This window comes from Chelonia mydas, chromosome 6 (assembly GCF_015237465.2).
Source record: "Chelonia mydas isolate rCheMyd1 chromosome 6, rCheMyd1.pri.v2, whole genome shotgun sequence".
Classification (NCBI taxonomy): Eukaryota; Metazoa; Chordata; order Testudines; family Cheloniidae; genus Chelonia; species Chelonia mydas.
This window is the reverse complement of record NC_051246.2, coordinates 74,592,139-74,611,628: the sequence shown is the minus strand read 5'-3', so window position 1 is coordinate 74,611,628 and position 19,490 is coordinate 74,592,139. Positions and strand designations below refer to the sequence as shown.

Here is a 19,490-nt window from a genome sequence, read left to right as displayed (position 1 = left end):
ATCCCTTCTGATCTTAAAGTCTATGATTCTATGATTTCTGGCCCCACCCCGGAACCCTCACCTTCTCCCGCACCCCCAATTTCATGAGCATTCATGGCCTGCCATACAATTTCCATACCCAAATGTGGCCCTCAGGCATTGTTCCCTCTAAGCTGTGCGCGTATGCGCGCGCACACAGATCTTAAACCCCGCTCACACGACAAAACACCATGCGCGCTCTGGCTTCGGCGGCAGCTTTTTTGTTTGTTTGTTTTTGTTTTGCTGCGGCACTGAAGAAATTCTTTGCACACAGCCTATTAAAAATTAGAGGGAACATTGACCTCAGGCGAAAAAGTTTACCCACCCCTGGTCTATTGCCTCCATGAGAAAATCTGCCCAAACTTGGCTAAGTTATAAACCTTTGAAAAATCTCAAGATATATTTTTGATTTTAGGAGCTAAAAATTTCTGAAGGCTCCATCCTCACTAGGCATAAAGCCTCTCACAGCTCCTAGTGCTGTTCAGACTGTGCATATGCTATCCGCACAGAGCAACTGAGCATGGTCCCTCCATCCCAGCACTACAGGAGCAATGCTGGACCTTCCCTGAAATTGCTGCTCCAGGTCAGGATGGAGCTAGATCCTGGAATTGCAAGTAGGGAGTCTCTCTCCTGTGTTCTCAGTGACCCTGTGCTGTGATCTAGGCAGCGTAGAGGAGGATGTTGTCTGATATGAATGCAGAGGTGACAAGAGCTGGAGCCAGGAGGGAAAAGGAATAGATTGTGATAAATGTAGGGAGACTGTGGCTGGAGAAGGGAAGAGAAAGTGGGATTGGGGGGCAGGGGAAGGGGAGTCTGGGACTGGTTGGGCAAGGAGACTGAGACATGGGCCAGGAAGTGGAGAGACTGAGACAAGGAGTTGGGAATGCAGTAGAGTGGGAGACTGGGACTGGAAGCCTGTGAGCGTAGGAGGAGGAGACAGATTAGAGCTAGCTGGGCCAGGAAACTGGGATGATGAACCAAGGGTGGGGAAGGGATATGGCAGAAGGGATCAGCTTTGTGGGGAATGGGCAGAAGAGTCTGTTTCCACTAAAACATGTGCCCCTCCAGAGCCTGGAGTGGAACTCAGGATTCCTGAATCTCAACATGTCTTTGTTGTCAGCATATATCTGTAAAACCTATGAGGAAATGGTGTGTCGAGTCCCCCTCTTGTGCTGCTCCAAGTAGAGGATAACTTCTTAGAGCTATCAGTTACTGCTTTAGCTCAAGTGGCAGAGGTGTGTGCAGTGGCTAGAAAGGGTGTCAACATGAGGCCATGATTAAATTTGTTTTTTTCAGTTTGCTTTTTTAAAAACCCAGGAAACCGCACAAAGTATGATACGAGAATACTACTATTGCAAAGTCAAGCGCTCAAAAAATTAGAAAATGCTAGTGCAACCTTAATTCATTTCCCTTGTGTGTATATATTACGATACAGTCTTTAATTATGTGGCCACATGCTATTTTTCTGCAGGACCCCTGAGTTCATTCAGTGCACAGGGTGGACCTGCTGTAAGGATGAATTGGGGCTGTGTACTAAAGAAGGCTGTTGTTTGTAGGACCCTGCCTCATTTGTTGCAGAAGTAGGATGGTGTATAGTGAATGAGGCAGGGGAGTGCAGGAAGTGAAAGGATGGTCTCATAGTTAAGCGCAGTTGAGTGCTGCCTTGAAGAATTGGATTATATTTCTACCTTGTCCACAAAGTTCCTCTGTGACTGTCTTGTAGACCTGTTGATCAGTGGATCTAGGTTTAATAAAACAGTTGTGTGTGCTTGCTTTCTTGAGGGTTACAAAAAAATTTTATTTGTTCTTCCTCCAACTGGGAAAGGACATGTGCAAAGCCCTTTACCGTTTTTTTTATTTGCTTCACTACCAGTGCATTCCATGTGCATTCTTCCCAGCTTTGGTCTCAGCTCATGAGGTTTAACCATCCCAGTATCTGGATTCTGAATGCCTGCAGCTTTCAGAATTTAAATTGACTGCATAACTGCTCCAGTAAACGGCTTTCATCTGCCTATCCTGACTTCAGGTCATAAATTAGCAGTTCCAGTTCAGAAGCTTCATCCTTACCAGACACACAAGGTACCCATTCTTTCTGAACCACCCACTCTTCACAAATATAGGAAAACTGTTTTTTTTCTGGCCTGTCCCCTGTGCTGATTGGCCCAGAGCCTTCTTTCCTCACCAAGCATAACCATTCTCTTCCATTCCCTAGAATCAAATTAGGGCAATTAATTCCTGTTTCTTCTGGCTAATTGTTGGCATGGCAACTCCAACTAATTTCCAAGTGTCAGCACTCTCTGGAACTAGTTTAATTTCCAAAGAAAGTGAACAAGAAAATGGTACAGCATAAGTAGGTATAAAGCCTGTGGCAGGGGAGACAAGCTGAGAGTTTCTCTCATACTCCATTTGTATCACATTTACACATTTAATCATACCATGTGCAGTGCAAGACTTCTATAAAATACAGAATTTTCTTAAAAGTAAAGAGGAAAAAATCTCCTCCAACTTACACAATTCCACAGTGCTTCAGAGTACCCTGTCACAATGATTCTAGGCAAGTCACTTAAACCACACTTTTCCCAAGTGGTCACTGATTGTGTGTTTCTTATTTTCTGGTTGCTGAACTTGATACCCTGGGGTCTCATTTACCGAAGACCTGAGCACTCAAAGCTACAACTGAAATCAGTGGGATCTGTGCTATAAACATATCAAGTTCTTTATAATACTAAATATTCTGAAAAATCAGGCCCTAGTCATCTGAAATTGGCACCCAAAATTAGTGGATACTTTTGACCTTAATCTCTTTGTGCCACTACCTCACCTCACAGGGGTTTTGTTAAGATAAATTCATGTTTGTGAAGGCCTCTAGTTATGGGTGCCATAGAAAAGCCCATGAGAAAAATTATAATTCTGTTTTCAGATCAGGGTTTGAATAGCGTGCAGTAGATAAGACCTGGGCTACACATTGAACAATGAGGATAAAACAAAATATTGAATAGCTGCTCATTAGCTGATATCCATCCATCCCATGCACTGACTGAGGCAGAGTCCTGTACTAAAAATAGTGCGTGATCATGTAATTAAAGCCTGTATGGTAATACTTAGGCACAAGGAGGCCAAATTAAAGTTGCACACTCAACCTTAATTCTTGCATTTCCAAACTTTTGAGTGCTTGATTGTGCAACCATAAAAATAGATTTAACAGATTTGTGTGTGTAATGCATAATAGTGTGATTGAAGATCAACGTAATGCAGTGAGTAATACTTAATAATCAGCTTGAGCAAGGCAAGGGAAATGATGAGCAATCACTGTACACCTCGTGGTCAAAGTGCATTTTGACAACAGACTGCATTTTACTTGACCAATAGATGGAACTTGTTCTATACGTGAACATATTTGGCCTATATCTCATGAAGGTCAGTTGTAAATACACACACTAGCCTCTACATTTGTCTGAGGTGTAAGTTACAAACTTTAGGTTTTTTTAAGTTTATCACTGTTAATAAATGTCTACACACTACATTTGAAGGAGGGAGGAATACCATGGGAAAGAGAGGGTTATGTATTCTTGTTTAAGAAAAAACAAACAAATCTGTGCAGAGGTAATAAATAGGCTGAACAGTTTTGTAGTAACTGTATTCTGTGCTATAAAAAACCCAAATGCATAACTTCCTCCTCCTCCATGGAAAAGCCCAAAGGGGACACGGCCGCCTTGCAGACAGAACACCACTTAGATCGATCTCTGGTGAGGCCCAAAGGTGATCTGGCTAGATGTTCAGTTTATGTCCGTCCCTAGCAATCTAATTGTGCCACCTGACACGTTTGGTGCCCACATGATCACTGGCCATGTAACCTGTCTGAAACCAAAGACCCCTAGATTTCCTATATGTTGTCATAGGATCCAGATTATTTTGCCAATATTTGTGGAGCACTTTGTCAAAAATATTCACTTAAGGAGTGAAGGGAGGTGATGAGTAATGTGCTTAATCTTTGTTTGTGAATAGTGTAATTAATGATAGTCACGTATGGGGAAGAACGATAATTGACCCTTTTTGTAAAAAATAAATAAATCTGAATCTGACCAGGCCATCCATGTTTGCTGTCTGGTTATAAATCTTCAGTGACATTAACTACCTCTTAAGACAAAATGGAAGCACTCACATGATTAATTTCTCTAAATTAAATTAAAAAAGAACTTGCAGCCTCTGATAGTCTTAAAATCCTTTTGAAATGTAGGTGCTTGGATACCATGGTGACTGACAGTATAAATACCTAGCTAGATGATGGAAACTATGAAAGTCTTGAGTTGGACATCACATTGCCATTGGACAATTTGTCTAGATTAATGACCTGGCAATGTGCTTGCTCATTTTTATGCTGTTGCTCACAACTCAAAAGTGCTTAAATCCCACTGTCAAAAGTGACTGAGACACTTAGGAGCTTTTGGAGATTTTACCCTTAGCCTCCAATTATGTGCAGTTTTTGGATACAAATTGTAATTGAAAATTTACCACCTAGTTATTGGTAGTGTTCAAAGAGCTCAGTCTTGCTGTCTGACTGTTGCTGTCCCATGAGTTTGGCTCTTCTTAAGGTTAGAAGCAAAAGCTGTTGTTTGGCCGGGGAAACTGCCTTGAGGAGATGCTGATATACCACAGTTTCAGGTACTCTGACTGTTCTGTCCTTAATTCTGTGCTGTTCTGAACTCTAGCACTTGATGTGCAGTACGTCCAAGTGACTATTTGAAGTGCTATTCTTGGAAGCCCCATCTATTGAGATGGCTTTCAGTGCACCATCCCACAAAATAACTGTTGGTTTTTTTCTGCAGCAGTGTGGTTTTCATGGCTGGAAGTGTTATCACTTCTGATTGTTTTAGGTTCCTCATATTTTCCACCAAGAGACATCTCATCAAGGAGCAACTGGGCAATTTAATCAATTTATTTAAATAATGTAAAGATCATCTAATACAGTGGCACATACAATATATTTAACTTTCTATATTCACATGAACAGTGCATTTCTTTGTGTAATAGTAGTTACTGTACATCTATCGAAGGAATCTTCTTTTATACAACATTTATGTCATAAATGATTTGGGGGCCTCTCATTAACTTAGTTTTTTCCTTCTTTTGCATAACTGAACATTTCAAAAGGCTTCTAGCCTTTGTGCTAACTGTATGTGCTAACATCTTTTTTGCCATCTCTAAGTATCACTTAGATTGTTATTTGGAAGGGGCTTTCTGTGCTGGTGTTTTTGCTAACAGAATTTTGAAGCTGATTAAACCTGAGCAAGAACTTTAAAATGTAGATAATTTGAATGATTTTGAATGGTGGCTGCCTCATTGTTGAGTGTCCTTTGTGACCTTATACAAACACAGCAATATTTATATTAACTTTGAAAAACACAGAGTGCCAGGTACTTCGGGGCTAGAGGGGAATAATATTACTGTGATTGCTGTTTCAGTATCCACTGGCAAGCAAAGCGTTCTCTATGCAAGAAATAAATTCTTATTTGTGTTTCCAGTAACACTTTATATTGTTTTTAAAATGATTTCATCTTTAATAACCTAATTTTCTCTTCACAACTGGTACTATATACTATTTCGCTTCATGCAGCTCAGACAGTGAAACTAGGTTGGTCTGTTTCATATGGGGGTTCTAACATGTTAGCAGAAGGCCATTGTATTGGGATTTCCAGTGAAACAGGCAATGGTTAATTAAAAAATAAACCTGTCACTTAATATTTCCTTTAAAAAAACTATTTCTATAAACATTTGGCCCACACGCAATCCTTTTTTGAACAAAATCTAAGTTTTAGGGATTAGACTACTGTGGCATCCCTTTAAAAAGAGTGGGCTTCAGAGAAAATAGAAGAAATAAGTGGAAACCCCACCTTATATCACATAAAATAATTAATATAAGATGGCATTGAATTTAGCAAAATTAAATCAGTTATTTCTTTCAAATATTTTGAAAGATGTAGCAAAATAGAGCTGTGTTCATTTATTGTTTTCAGAACTACAGTATCAATTACAGGTATATTCAGAGTAGAATTGCCACCAGAGGCCGCAGAAGCATTAAGGCCTTTATTAAGCATGGAAGCATAAGCTTAAGTGCTTTGCTGAATTGGGGCCTAAGTATAGAGACCCACTGCAATATGTTAACTTATCTGTAAGCTAATCACAACTACAATCCTGATCTTGCAGTTGGATTTATACAAGTAGATGTTTGCACTTATGCAGTCCCATTGAAATCAATGGGTATCTCATTGGGAGTAAAGGTCTGCTTCTCTAGATCCATTTACAAGATTGAGACCTGTATCAATTGTATTAGTAATATATTTCCAAACTTAATATAACACTGTTCACATTTACAGGCGAGAACGTCAGCATTCTGTATGTAGTAGTGAAGATTCTCCTGGAAATTATGAAATTTTGAACTTCAGTACTGGTGGCGCTGGTCAGCTTACTGTTCACAAAGGAAAATGTATAGGTGAGCAAAACAGCAATTGAAGCTTTACTTTTTTAAAACTTGCTTTGCTCACATAAGAGGATCGGGTGGATAGGTGTTTGCCACATGGAGGGAATCATGCTGCAGGGACTTTTAAATGGTGTAAATAGGAGTAAAATGTGGAGGGTGGGATTGGAAGGGGAAGGATGTTGTTCAATGGCTCCGGTAGGGATATGGAGAGCCCCCCTCAAGGGTGTGAGGGAGAAATGAGAGGTTTTAATTGAGTGAATATTGTTTATTTGTTTTAGGACTATTTGAAGTGAAATGTATCTAGATCTGCAAATAAACATTTCCAGGGGAGAAAACATTTCAGTGTGTTTACTGTTATTCTTTACTTGACTAATATACTCAATAAATGGGTTTGGTTTTTATATTTGTAAGTAGAAGGCTTGTTAAACATTGCTCCGAAACTTGAAATTTTACAGCTATTAATGAAATACTTAAAACCAATTATAATAGTAGGGCTAGACAATACAAGGATGCCCCCTACCATTGCTAGTTCTGGTACTACAGCATTAATGGGAGAGTTTATCAAAAGCCTCGATGTAGACAAGGCTAGGAGGCTCAGTTAAGCATCTGAGCTTTACAGTGTCTGCTGAATTTAACCATCAAACTTCTTCAGCATTCTCTCTCACTATATCACTTTAATGGATTTGCTGTTGAAAATACTACTTACTTTGAACAAACATAGTTTCATTATTTATTGTACATTTTGAAGCCACATGATCAAACTACTATATATAGAGTTAAGCATTTGGTCAGAGGAAAAGGATGTTTGGTTACTGAAACCTCAAATTCTTACGTAAAACATATGTCATTTTATATTAATGTAAAGTTTGTTGTACGTTTTCCTGTAGTTTGATTTTTTTGTCAGTCATTTGATTTCAATGGAGCTGATATTAAGCAGGCAATTTATATCAAATTCAGTTACAGATTTTGTTTTTATTTTGATTAGGTTTATATTGTAAGATTTAACTGAATTTCCTAAAAAGCAAACCTTTTAATGTTTATTCACCATTTGTAGGACCTCTTTCAGGCCCACTAGAAGTGAAAGAAGTTATGTTCCTCTCTCTCCCTCTCTTTATGTGTAGACAAGGATGAAGAGCTTGGAAAATCAGTCTACAATGCCTTGGAAATATATACTGGCAACTTTGTCTTAGTATATGAATGGGTTCTTCAATGGCAGAAAAAAATGGGAAGATTTCTTACAACTCAAGAAAAGGAAAAAGTTGATAAATGCAAAAAACAGGTAATAAATACACTTTTATTTTCTATTCAGCTTGATTTTTTTTCATGCTTTTGCTTTGGCTGTCAGTTATACTGTGTAGCATTGTATAGTGAACTGAGATGCTGGTGATAAGATTGAAAATTCCAATGTTTGAAAAGTTTGCATCATTCACTTAAAGACGTTGATTTATTCAGAGGTCATAGGCAAATTTTTTATAATACATAAGTAAAATCTGTTAATACAATATTAAGGAAAAATCTAGAGAAGGGGAAAATTGAGCTTCTCTGGCACAGCCCTATGGCAGAGGAAAGTGTTGTCTTTGGTACCTGGCTGTGATGTCCTCACTGAACACTGGGTTAGGGCTCTCAATCTGAAAATTTTAAAATATGAATATGCTGCTGTGCGTGCTCAGTAGAACATAGTTAAGTCTTTTGGCTTGAAGGGGAAAATTCTGCTCTGATTTGAAACCCTTGCAAATCAAATATTGGGCTGAGACCCAACAATGCGACGTTTCAGCTCAGAAGGGGATTTTTTTTATAAAGGGTGAGCAAGTGGAAACAGATTTATTACAGAAGTGCTATTGCAACTTAAAATACAATATTTGGGACTGTGAACTTAATACATAGCACTCCCTTGTGGAAACAAGGTATTCAAACAGAGATGTGGGGCACAAAGAAGTGAGTGAATTTTGGGAATCTTTTTGTACATAAAAGGATATAACTTAATCGGTAGTAGATAATAACTTTTATTATCTAGCTTCATACAGCTGACACCCTATTATTGAGTTAAGGGCATGTCCATCAACCCCATTTCAGAATAAGTTAGGTTTGAATAAACAGTTCTCCACAGAGGAGGGGCAGAACAGAGGTGCTTGAGTAAGGGAGCCTAAGAGCCACGAAAAGGAGCTGGAGCAAACCTTACCACTCCCAGAAACACTACAGAAGCAGAATTTCAGGGTTATGCATTCCTTTAATCTTTCCAGTAGTTACATCCTGTGTAATCAGTATCATTACACTGAGTAAGTTGGTCAGCAATTCTGAAATGTGTGCTTTAAATCAGTTCCCATCAGGACACATTTCTACAGCCTCCTGGCCATCTCCTTTTAATATAAGAAGTTATCTGGGCATCTCCCAGGGCCTTTGTATTATTTGAGTTACTCTGTGTTAGACTCTGATTTAAAAATTACTAATGAATCATCTCAAAAGGCACCAGGATGGTTTATCTACAGGTAGCACGCAAATATCTGGATGTTGGTTGAAATTTGAGCTAAACCCTTGACTGTGCAAGATTTTAAGTTGGTGCTGTTGAGAGAATAGTCTTTGGTGTTTCAATGCTTCCTTTTCCATCTAAATTTAGAAGCCAGGAAGTGCAGAAGCATGAGAACGCAAAACAGCTCTTACTGAAATTATCCAAATTTTTTCAAAGCTCAAAAAAATTGATTTAGGTCTTGGTATGAAGTTTGGTTCTTCTCTTGCTCATACAAGTTCACTTGTCCTTATTAAAATGTACTTTTTCAATACCACTTTCATGAAATGTGAGATCAATTACTGTATTTTGTTAATGCATGTTATATTTTGTTTCTCTTAAACAGATTCAGGGTGCAGAAACAGAGTTCAGCTCACTGATGAAGCTAAATCACCCAAACATAGTACGTTACATGTCCATGATCCTTAAAGAGCAAGATGATTCAATTGTGGTAGATATTTTAGTGGAGCATATTAATGGATCTAACCTTTCTACATACCTGAGCAAAGAGGTCCCGATTCCCATTGATCAGCTGCGCCACTATGCAACCCAACTTTTGTCTGCTCTTGACTACTTGCACAGTAATTCAGTGGTGCACAAAGTCCTGTGTGCTTCCAGTATCCTGGTAGATACTGAAGGAAATGTCAAAGTGACAGACTACAGCATTTCAAAGCGCCTAGCTGATATCTGTAAGGAGGATGTTTTTGAGCAAACGAAAGTTCGATTTAGTGAAGACGCGCTGCCTAACAAGCCTGGAAAAAAAGGGGATGTATGGCGTCTGGGCCTGCTACTGCTTTCTCTCAGCCAGGGACACGTAACCAGGGAATATCCAGTCACTATTCCTAATGACTTACCTGCTGACTTTGAAGATTTTCTGAAAAAGTATGTGCCCATCATTTTCTTTCTTTTCTCTGCCGTCTTATTTTTTTTTCCTTTTCTAACTTCTAAAAGAGAGTTTTCTGGAACAGGTTTTCAACAGTATAACCAAATCCATCTTTCTTACTAGTAATAATTCTATAGAAGAATGATGGTCCAGTGCTTTGGGCATTAGCCTGGCGCTCTGGAGATGTGGATTCAGTTCCGTGTGCCACCACAGCCTTCCTGTGTGACCTTGGGCAAATCACTTAGTCTCTTTGTGCCTCTATTCTCTATCTGTAAAACGGTGGTAATTGTATATCCTTTCCTGTTTCTAAAATGTAGGGAAGCTCTCTGGTAGTTTAGAGCCCATATATAGTTTTGTGAAAAAAGGTTTGTTTCCGGTTGGTTTCTAGATGTGTTTGCTTGGAAGATAAGGAAAGATGGAGTCCTCAGCAGTTGTTACAACACAGTTTTATAAACCCTCCGCAAATGAAAATACCTGTAGTGGAAGAAAATCCAGATGGTAAAGAATTCAGTCTCTTCTGCTATACCCTGGCATTAAGTAATTAATGATGGGAAGGTAAACACAAATGCATATATAAAATTAGGTGCATGCAGGTAGCTTGAGCTGTAGGAATATCAAGAACCTGTGTTTATTTGTATACAATATTTTAAAAGGTAAAGACCACAGTATCTTTGTTTTGTGGTTACTTGGTGTGAACTAGCTCAGTCTGTACCCCACCTTCAACAGAATACACTGACCCTGAGTTAGTGTCCAGTCCAGCCCCCTTCCTGGAGTCTGGCTTTACTGGTAATTCAGAAACAATGACAGAATGTAAAACCTTAGCCTAAACTTTCTCCTGAGCAAGGTTGTTCCTAGGATTTCCCTCCTCTGGCTCAAAGACACTTTTCCAAACCCTTTCTGTTATTGTTGGAGCTAATTTTGCTTATCTAGCGGCATGATTCATTAGTAATTACCCTGAACTTTAATGCAGGGTTTTAGTAGCTGAGCCTAGGATAACCCAACAGAAAAGCCCTACATTCCAGGTCTTAATCTGCCATCCTGTCATACCTGATCGTGGTTCTTTAAAGTATGTGTCATTATTTCTTCTGATGATTGGTTAACATTGCATTGCTTTTTTCCACATTCTGTACTATGGTCAACTGTTACCTTTGTTTCAGATTCAGCAGGAATAGATTACATTGAGACGGTTATTGCCAGCAGTCCCGTACCTAGTGCTACATTCTTCACAGAAACACAGAGGCAATTTTCACGTTACTACAATGAGTTTGAAGAGTTACAGCTACTTGGCAAAGGGGCTTTTGGAGCAGTCATCAAGGTTCAGTATGGAAAGTCATTCCCCTTCGTTTTATACAACCATTTTTGTGTATGCATTTTTTCCATGAAATGTATATTAAATGTTATGTGTATTTTATTTTTGAAGTATGTGGAACTCTCATGAGAATTGGTATCCTTACTGACAGCCCTAAGCAGAGGCCAATAATTGAATAGGCCTAACTACACTTTTGCTCTAATCCTTAGGGTCAGGGTAGAGGTATACTGGGGAGGCAGTGTGGGGAGGCTTACACTGCAGTTGCATTTGTTTCACAGATAAATGGGGGACTTCTTCAGTGCTGTCACTCTGTCACCTTTCAGGAGCTCCAACTGTGAAGGAACTAACAGTCCTGTAAGGTTAGATTTATTTTAATTCGCAGGTACAAAACAAACTTGATGGCTGCTACTATGCTGTGAAACGTATTCACATAAATCCTGCCAGCAAGCAGTTCCGGAGAATTAAAGGCGAAGTAACATTACTTTCTCGTCTGAATCATGAGAATATTGTGAGGTATTACAATGCTTGGATAGAAAAACATGAAAAGCCCCCTCCCAGTACCTCAACATCAGAAACTACAGAAGGGAAAAAAGCATCTGCTAAGTTAGATCTGAATGGGAAGAATGAAGAAGAATCAACAGATGATGTGGAAGCCAATGCCCCTCCCCCTGTTTTGACAAGTTCAGTTGAGTGGAGCACCTCTTGTGAGAGATCTTCTAGCACCAAATTTAGTGGAGCTGATCAGGAGTCCAGTGATGAAGATGATGATGGTGGAGGAGTATTTTCACAGTCATTCTTGTAAGTAGGCTTTAGCATTAGGAAGAAAATTGTCAAGTCCAAATTCTGATCTCCCTTTTACATCCCATATCTGTTTGGCAAATAGCATTTATCCATAATGTTGTGCTATTCCAAATGAACATTTTAATATTTTGCATAATACTTTATTTGGCAGCAGCTAAATAGCCGCGATGAGCAAAATTTACAATAGATCAGTGACAGCTTGCACTGGGGGAGGGTGGAAAGTTCAGCCTTAAGCGTTTTTATAAATGGGGTTATTTTGGAAGATAAGATTGCTCAGTCCTGCTCTAGTGCACATTTTTTCCCCTACCGGACAAAAGCCTGATATGCTGTCCAGGAGAAATCATTAGCAGTGCTACCAGCATAAGACACTGGAAGACAAAAGCAAAGGGAGAACCAAGTGCTTAATCCTGCAAGCATGAATGAGAGTAAAGTCACTCGCATGAGTAGTCCCCTTGATACATTTGCAGGATCAGGCCATATGATAGTTTTATCCTGTATCAAAGACAATGCTACTTGTTGGGCACAGACGAAAAGCAGTGGCTCCAGAAAAGTCAAATCCGATGCCAGGAAAGTAGCAGGACAAATAAGAGAGTGAGAGTAAGATAAAATCATCTGACCTCAAGTAAGAAAAGTAGCTGGGGTGTATTCCTCCATTATATTTTTTGTCAGTGATGGGACATGATTTTCTGGGGACACATTTCTGAAATATATATAAAATCTGCCTAAGAGGAGCAGAAATAAAATATATGGTTGGAAATGCTTGTCTCCCTTTTAGTAACTTGGAGATATGATGATCTGTCAGTAAATATTTTTGCTGCATTTAACTGCACAGTTTGGGTGCAGTTTTTTGTCATGAATGTAATCTCTCTCCACTCTAAACTCAGATTTTCTATGTTTAGATAAATAACATACTAATATCCTTGCAAAAGGGATGGTAAATGTATTCATTACAAATACAACTTTTTTCTTTTTTCCTAAACAGACCAGCTGCAGATTCTGAAAGCGATATAATTTTTGATAATGAGGATGAAAACAGTAAAAGTCCTACTCTGGTAAATATAAAATTACTAAGTACTGGAAGAACAAAGGCGATAAAATAACATTTGGAGGTAGGAATATATATTTACAAACCGCAGATCAATCATAAAGATCAGTCTGGCTCTTCGATATATAGGGACACCTTTTGGAGACCTTCCCTGAAAGCATACACTACACGCAACCAAAGTGCATTGTAACAATAATAAAATAAAGAGAAAATGGCCTCTTGCTTATAGATGGAAACTGGGAGTCAGGACTCCTATTTTCATTGAGTTAAGTGAGATTACTTGTTTGTAAACTCATGAGCATGGGTACTTGCAAGTTCAGAGTTTTAGTATTCACGTAATTTTAGTAGCTGATCTCTGACTGCCAAAATTAAAAACAAATGCTTTATATCATTTGAAAGCTGGGATGCTGAGCTGCTTTTAGATGGTATAAATCAAAGATATGTTTATGATAGTTCTAGTAGTTCTTAATTTAACAATTGAAATGGGGGAAAAGAGGATATTAATCAGAATAATGTGGGGTTTTTTTTTGTTTTGTTTTGTTTTTTTAAGGTCCAACCCCTCACCACTTGCATGAAATCATTACAGCATATCACTGGAGTGTCACTAAAAAGCTGATGTTCCCAGTTATTTTGTAGCAGACAGCATATGTTTCTAGTTCTAATGACAAGATATACGACCTTAAATCTATCACTCTTTCCTCCTTCTGTTTGTGCTCTTTTGGCACTGTGGACAGCTTGTATCAATATAGCTTTCAGTCTCTAACTTTGATATGGTTAAAAACACAGACTCCAGTGCAATGCATTTTGGTCACTAAAGAATAGACTTTTTGTTGGATTTTTTAATATATTTATTAGTTTTATGTTATAGTTCACTGAACTGTATAGTAACATTATACTTTTCTAAGTATATTATCCATGCTTATTTTCCACATAGTTTATTTACAAGATAAGGTAGTTTGAGGTTCAGATTAAATAGAGATATTCCACTGTGTACCCTTTCTCTATTACTTGGTAATGATAAGAATATTCATTAATATTTTGAAAATGAAGCAGTGTTAATGGATAGATAACGTACGACACTTCTTCCTGTCTTACTATGCTCAAAATTCAGCCACAGAAAGTCACAATGCAAGAATGTATTTTGGCCATCCGAAAATGATTTGATGATTAAGGAACTGGACCACTCTGTGTTAGCTTAACTGTTTTTTGTTTGTTTCTGTGGTATAGGATGAAGAATGCCATCAAAAGAATAGTCACAGTAAAGAAGACTGCACTTCAGTGGTTCAGACAGTACACTGTCTGTTCATTCAGGTTAGACAGCTGGTGTGGGTGGTATTTGGTTATGGAGAATAGCAAGGTTATTAGATAAACCATACACTGTGTAAACACAAATTAATTGCTTTCTCTGTGTAGCTGGACAAGTAACCAAGCAGAATCAGATTGCTGAAATGAAACTCTGAAGATTAATGTTTCTTTAGTATATAAAACTAGGATGTTTTTTAAAAAGGTTTGGCCAATGAACGTATGTATTCTTATTATGGAAAAAAGAATGTGAAAATATATCGAACCAGTCGACGTAAATATAATATGTTGACTTTTTAAAGTCTTTGTCTACACTGAAAGGAGCCAACTGAAGTCTGTGGTCATTGGAACTGGAAAGCCCTGCCTACGTAGCACTTAATAATCAAAGAGCGGGAACAATTTTCACCACTAGTCAGTGTGACATCACTTTTGCTTGCCATCTTCACTAGTAGTGATTTGCCCTGCCCTGATTGATGGGAAAGGGATCCAGCTCTACCAGGACCACAGTTAAGGAATCACTAGATTAAGGGGCTTTACAAAGCAGTAAGTTAGTCACTGTAGTACCAGTATCTATGCCAGCAAACAAAACAGCCATTGGACGTTCAGCAGTGTCTTGCCCATCACCTTGAACATTAGATCAGTTAAATGGAGGGAATGTTAACCGGGGCATGACGGTTATGCCCTAGTTTTTGGAAGGATGGAAAGCATTTGGGAATATTTAATTTCTAATTAGGCTGACAAAAAGGGTCTCTGTTTAATGTCTAATCACAATATCCCCCTTTGTACCACAACTGCTGTATGGATTAACTTGGATCCCAGTATGGGATTTGAACATACTATGTTCACTTTCACTTCCAAAGATGAAAATCAGATTTCATAAATGTGAACTCTTAAGTGTTCTCTTCAAAGCTACCACATTATGTGCTTAGTTAAGAAAATGTAATAATTAGAAAACTATTATACAGTTATAATAGTAAATCCAAAAACTGAGTTTTTTGAAAGTGCTAAAAGCCTCATGCTTCAGTGCGTAAGACAATCTGCAGTTGTTAAGGGTTAGGAGGAGATTTCCCTGAGAGGCAGATTATCCTACTTCCACCTTTCTCTAGGCATCTGATGCTGGCCACTGTTGAAGGCAGGATACTGTACTAGATGGACTTCTGGTCTTCTCTGGTATGGCTATTCCTGCATGTATTTACATAGATATACACTATTTTAATACAAGCAATTAAAGACCTAAGCAAAATCAACCCAGAAATATTTTAAAAGCCAATTTTAAACTAGCATTTTTTCTAGACTAGAGTTCCACTGGATTTTTTTTTTTCTTTCAATTAAAGGTCAGGGAGGGATTGGTTTTTAAGTTTCTGTTAGTACAGGAATGAATATTATGTGATAATATCCATAGATGACAATACAGTTGTTTTCTAATAGAAGTACTTCTCACAGAAAATTCCAGATTGTTGGACTACACAGTTATGGAGATATGGTGTTTACAAGTTGCTCTTGACCGTTTTTGGTTGTAGTACAGAGCTGAGTATTAACATATTGACAGAGGAAATCTTCTGACAATTTTTTTTCTTAACTACAACCATCTCTCTCTTTCCTTGTGTCTGAAGATGGAGTATTGTGAAAAGAGCACATTACGGGACACTATTGATCAGGGATTGTATGAAGATACTAGTCGGCTTTGGAGACTTTTCCGAGAGATTTTGGATGGATTAGCTTACATCCATGAGAAGGTTAGTAAATGTTACAGTATCTACACTCGTTAGCAACTGTCAGATCTATACAATGATTTTTCTTGTTTCACGCCCATTTTTATAAGGTTCTGGAATAGCGTATCATAAATCTGCACTGGTGTTTTTAAATTGTTCTAGATGTGTGTTTTTATTACCACAATTTAGTTAGTTTTAAAATACTTTATTGGGTATATATTGTCACTTAAAATTATTTTGCGCTGTTGGGCTACCCCCTTCAAATATTTTCCCAGTATCAATCACTGATGAATTAGTGGAATGGGTTGGTACTGTATACAGAACCAAAAAGGGGGTCCCTTTCTGATACTGTTTTATAGCCTGGAAGGAATTTTTCTCTCAACCCCTCTGATTCAAACATTTTTTTTACTATGTTAACAGGGAATGATTCACAGAGATTTGAAGCCTGTGAACATTTTTTTAGATTTTGACGATCATGTGAAGATTGGTGATTTTGGTTTAGCTACAGATCACCCAGCATATGCAGTAAGTATTACGTAAAATTAAGCTTGGTAACACATCATCTAGGCCATTATAGAAAGTGAATGAAATAATTTTAATTTGGTATGGGAGTAACATATAAAAGAAAAATGTCAATAAAACCTAACGTTGTTCAGCAGATTTAAATGTGCAGTCCATAATTCCTTTATCATTTTCACTATTGCATATTCTAGTGTAGGACTATAAATTGTATAAAACATTTTCTGTGTTTACACATACATATGCCAAAGGGTTAAATTCATTTCACACTCATTAATTGATTAAAGTGTTGTCTAGAATTGTGGTATTTGATCTTTAGAAGTTTAAGCCAAAAATTTAAACTTGGGTGCCAAAAGTTAGACTTGTATTTATATTTGTGAATAGAGGCTAATAAACGGTGAAAATGCTTTATTCTGAAGAAGTCTTTTCAGTTAAGTCACTACATTCATTGCAATCATGAAAATTATAAAATATCTGACCTTTGTGTGTGTTTACTTTTCTGTTTCAGGCGGACACTAAACAAAGAGAAGATCATTCAGGAAACCATCTGGCCAAGTCTGACACTTCAGGTAAGTGCAAAAAATATTGTTTACTCTAACTGGTGCCAAGAAAAATCATACATCCAACAGTCTTGCTTTCTGTACCCAAATGGAGTGAAATCCGCCCCTCTCCTATGCAAAGCAAAAGGCCCCTTCTATATTCAGATTTTATTTATTTATTTTATTTTGAACCACAAAAAGCCCTCGGGGGGGAGGGTGTGTGTATATAAGTTTCCAAATCATCTGGCTTTGGGCAGGGATGTCTGCCTGGACTCCATGCTATGAGCTGGAATAGCAGCTGCTGTCGTTCCATATCCTCTTTGCCAGGAGGTCATTGCCACTTGAGCTACATAAAAGTGAATTCACTCTCTCTCTCAGCCTAACTCTATAGGTAAGGGCAGATCCCATCTCTGACCTGCATGGGTTGCAGAGATTCCTGTGTGGACACTCTGCCTGTACTTTCTCCCATCCTTCCCCCACCCATGCAGGACTTTTGCAAGACTTCAGTGGTACAAACCTCCACAGAGTGTGTGTATGTGTTTGGGGGGACTCTTAATACATTCTCATTTGATCTATCTTGCAAATATGTTGAGGATGAATATAATGGTAGTTTAATTTGGTTGTGACTCTAGTCTTAGTATTAACATACTGTGTCACAGTATCATAATGAATTTATTTGAGCATAAGCTTTCGTGAGCTACAGCTCGCTTCATCGGATCCACTGAACGCATCCGATGAAGTGAGCTGTAGCTCATGAAAGCTTATACTCAAATAAATTTGTTAGTCTCTAAAGTGCCACAAGTACTCCTTTTCTTTTTGCGAATACAGACTAACACGGCTGCTACTCTGAGAAGTATCATAATGGAATCCTATAAAGACAGGGTGATTAGCATACAAGAAGGAGACATGTCCAAGTTGTGCCTGTTTTGTCTATAAATATGTAGGATATTTCACTCTTCAACTTTCACAAAGACTGAATTCCTATTTAAAGAAGAGGTGTGTTTTTTTTTGTTTTTGTTTTTTTTTAAAGCTGCATTTTCTTAACCATTAGATGCTGTAGTCCACTTGCAGGCTCTGTGAAACTAGTAACTCTTTTATATCCATACAGATAATTTGACAGGTATGGTTGGCACTGCACTATATGTGAGCCCTGAGGTCCAAGGAAATACTAAATCTTCATATAATCAGGTAATATTAATAGGACTTAATACCAGGGCATTTTGAGAGAATAGCAGTAGAGGCTTCTATTTTGAGTTGCATAATATATGATCTTCAGCTGTTGTAAGTAAGATCTGACCATCCATAGACTGTCCAGTGATTTAACTGTAAAGGTTTAAAATGCCACAGGTCCTTACATGTACAGTAATTTTTTAAAATGTGCACAGTACCCATTTTTAATGTGATTATTTGGGTAACTTCATTATATTAATACAATCAAGACACTAGTCAAAGTTAGAGACACTTCAAAAACATTAATCTCTTTAGAAGTAAGATTTGTTATCGCTTGTTTGTTGACTACAGAAATATCAATTTTGTCTTGCTAAATTTGCTTGGTGCAACTTATTAAAGTTTGTCATTCAAAAATATTGCATTATTTCATCATATCTTTTCTGCAAAATTCACAGTTAACAGAATTTCAGTTAATTTCTGTTTTCACTCAAGTTACTGCAGAGAATCATAGAATTGTAAGATTGGAAAGGCCCTTAAGGGGTCAGCTAATCCAGTCCCTTGCACTCATACCGGGACTAAGTATTATCTAGACCATCCCTGACAGGTGTTTGTCTAACCTGCTCATAAAAATATCCAGTGATGGAGATTCCACAACTGCCCTGGCCAATTTATTACAGTGCTTAACCACCCTGACAGTTAGCAAGTTTTTCCTAATGTCCAATCTAAATCATCCTTGCTGCAATTTAAGCCAATTGCTTCTTGTTCTATCTTCAGAGGTTAAGGAGAATAATTTTTTCTCTCCTCCTTGTAATACCCTTTTGTGTACTTAAAAACTGTTATCATGTCCTCTCGCAGCCTTCTCTTCTCCAGACTAAACAAACTCAGTTTTTTCACTCTTCTCTCATAAGTCATGTTTTTTAGACTTTTAATCATTTTTGTTGCTCTTCTCTGGAATTTCTCCAATTTGTCCACATCTCTCCTGAAATGTGGTGCCCAGAATTGGACACAATACTCCAGTTGAGGCCTAATCAGAGTAGAGTGGAAGAATTACTTCTCATGTCTTGCTTTCAAAACTCCTGCTAATACATCCCAGAATGATGGCTTTTTTTTTTTTTTTTTTTTTTTTTTGCAACAATGTTACACTGTTGACTCATATTGAACTTGTGGTCCACTATGACCCCCAGATCCCTTTTCGCAGGACTCCTCCTTAG

At 38.0% G+C, this 19,490-nt stretch overlaps 1 protein-coding gene across 3 annotated transcripts in view; it reads left to right on the top strand.

Annotated features, from left to right (window-relative positions):
• Positions 1-19,490, top strand: part of EIF2AK4 (eukaryotic translation initiation factor 2 alpha kinase 4) — a 72,963-nt gene that overhangs the window by 24,339 nt on the left and 29,134 nt on the right. For 2 of the 3 annotated variants that reach the window (XM_037900499.2, XM_043550034.1), the window contains exons 7-18: positions 6,393-6,508; positions 7,618-7,775; positions 9,346-9,881; positions 10,271-10,380; positions 11,040-11,197; positions 11,574-11,989; positions 12,975-13,044; positions 14,265-14,348; positions 15,953-16,075; positions 16,472-16,576; positions 17,079-17,139; positions 18,218-18,297. In XM_037900499.2, coding sequence (XP_037756427.1) covers positions 6,393-6,508; positions 7,618-7,775; positions 9,346-9,881; positions 10,271-10,380; positions 11,040-11,197; positions 11,574-11,989; positions 12,975-13,044; positions 14,265-14,348; positions 15,953-16,075; positions 16,472-16,576; positions 17,079-17,139; positions 18,218-18,297 — 2,017 coding nt within the window. Of the gene's footprint in view, positions 1-6,392; positions 6,509-7,617; positions 7,776-9,339; positions 9,882-10,270; positions 10,381-11,039; positions 11,198-11,573; positions 11,990-12,974; positions 13,045-14,264; positions 14,349-15,952; positions 16,076-16,471; positions 16,577-17,078; positions 17,140-18,217; positions 18,298-19,490 lie in introns of those variants that run through there. The other variant, XM_037900500.2, reaches the window with a different exon arrangement.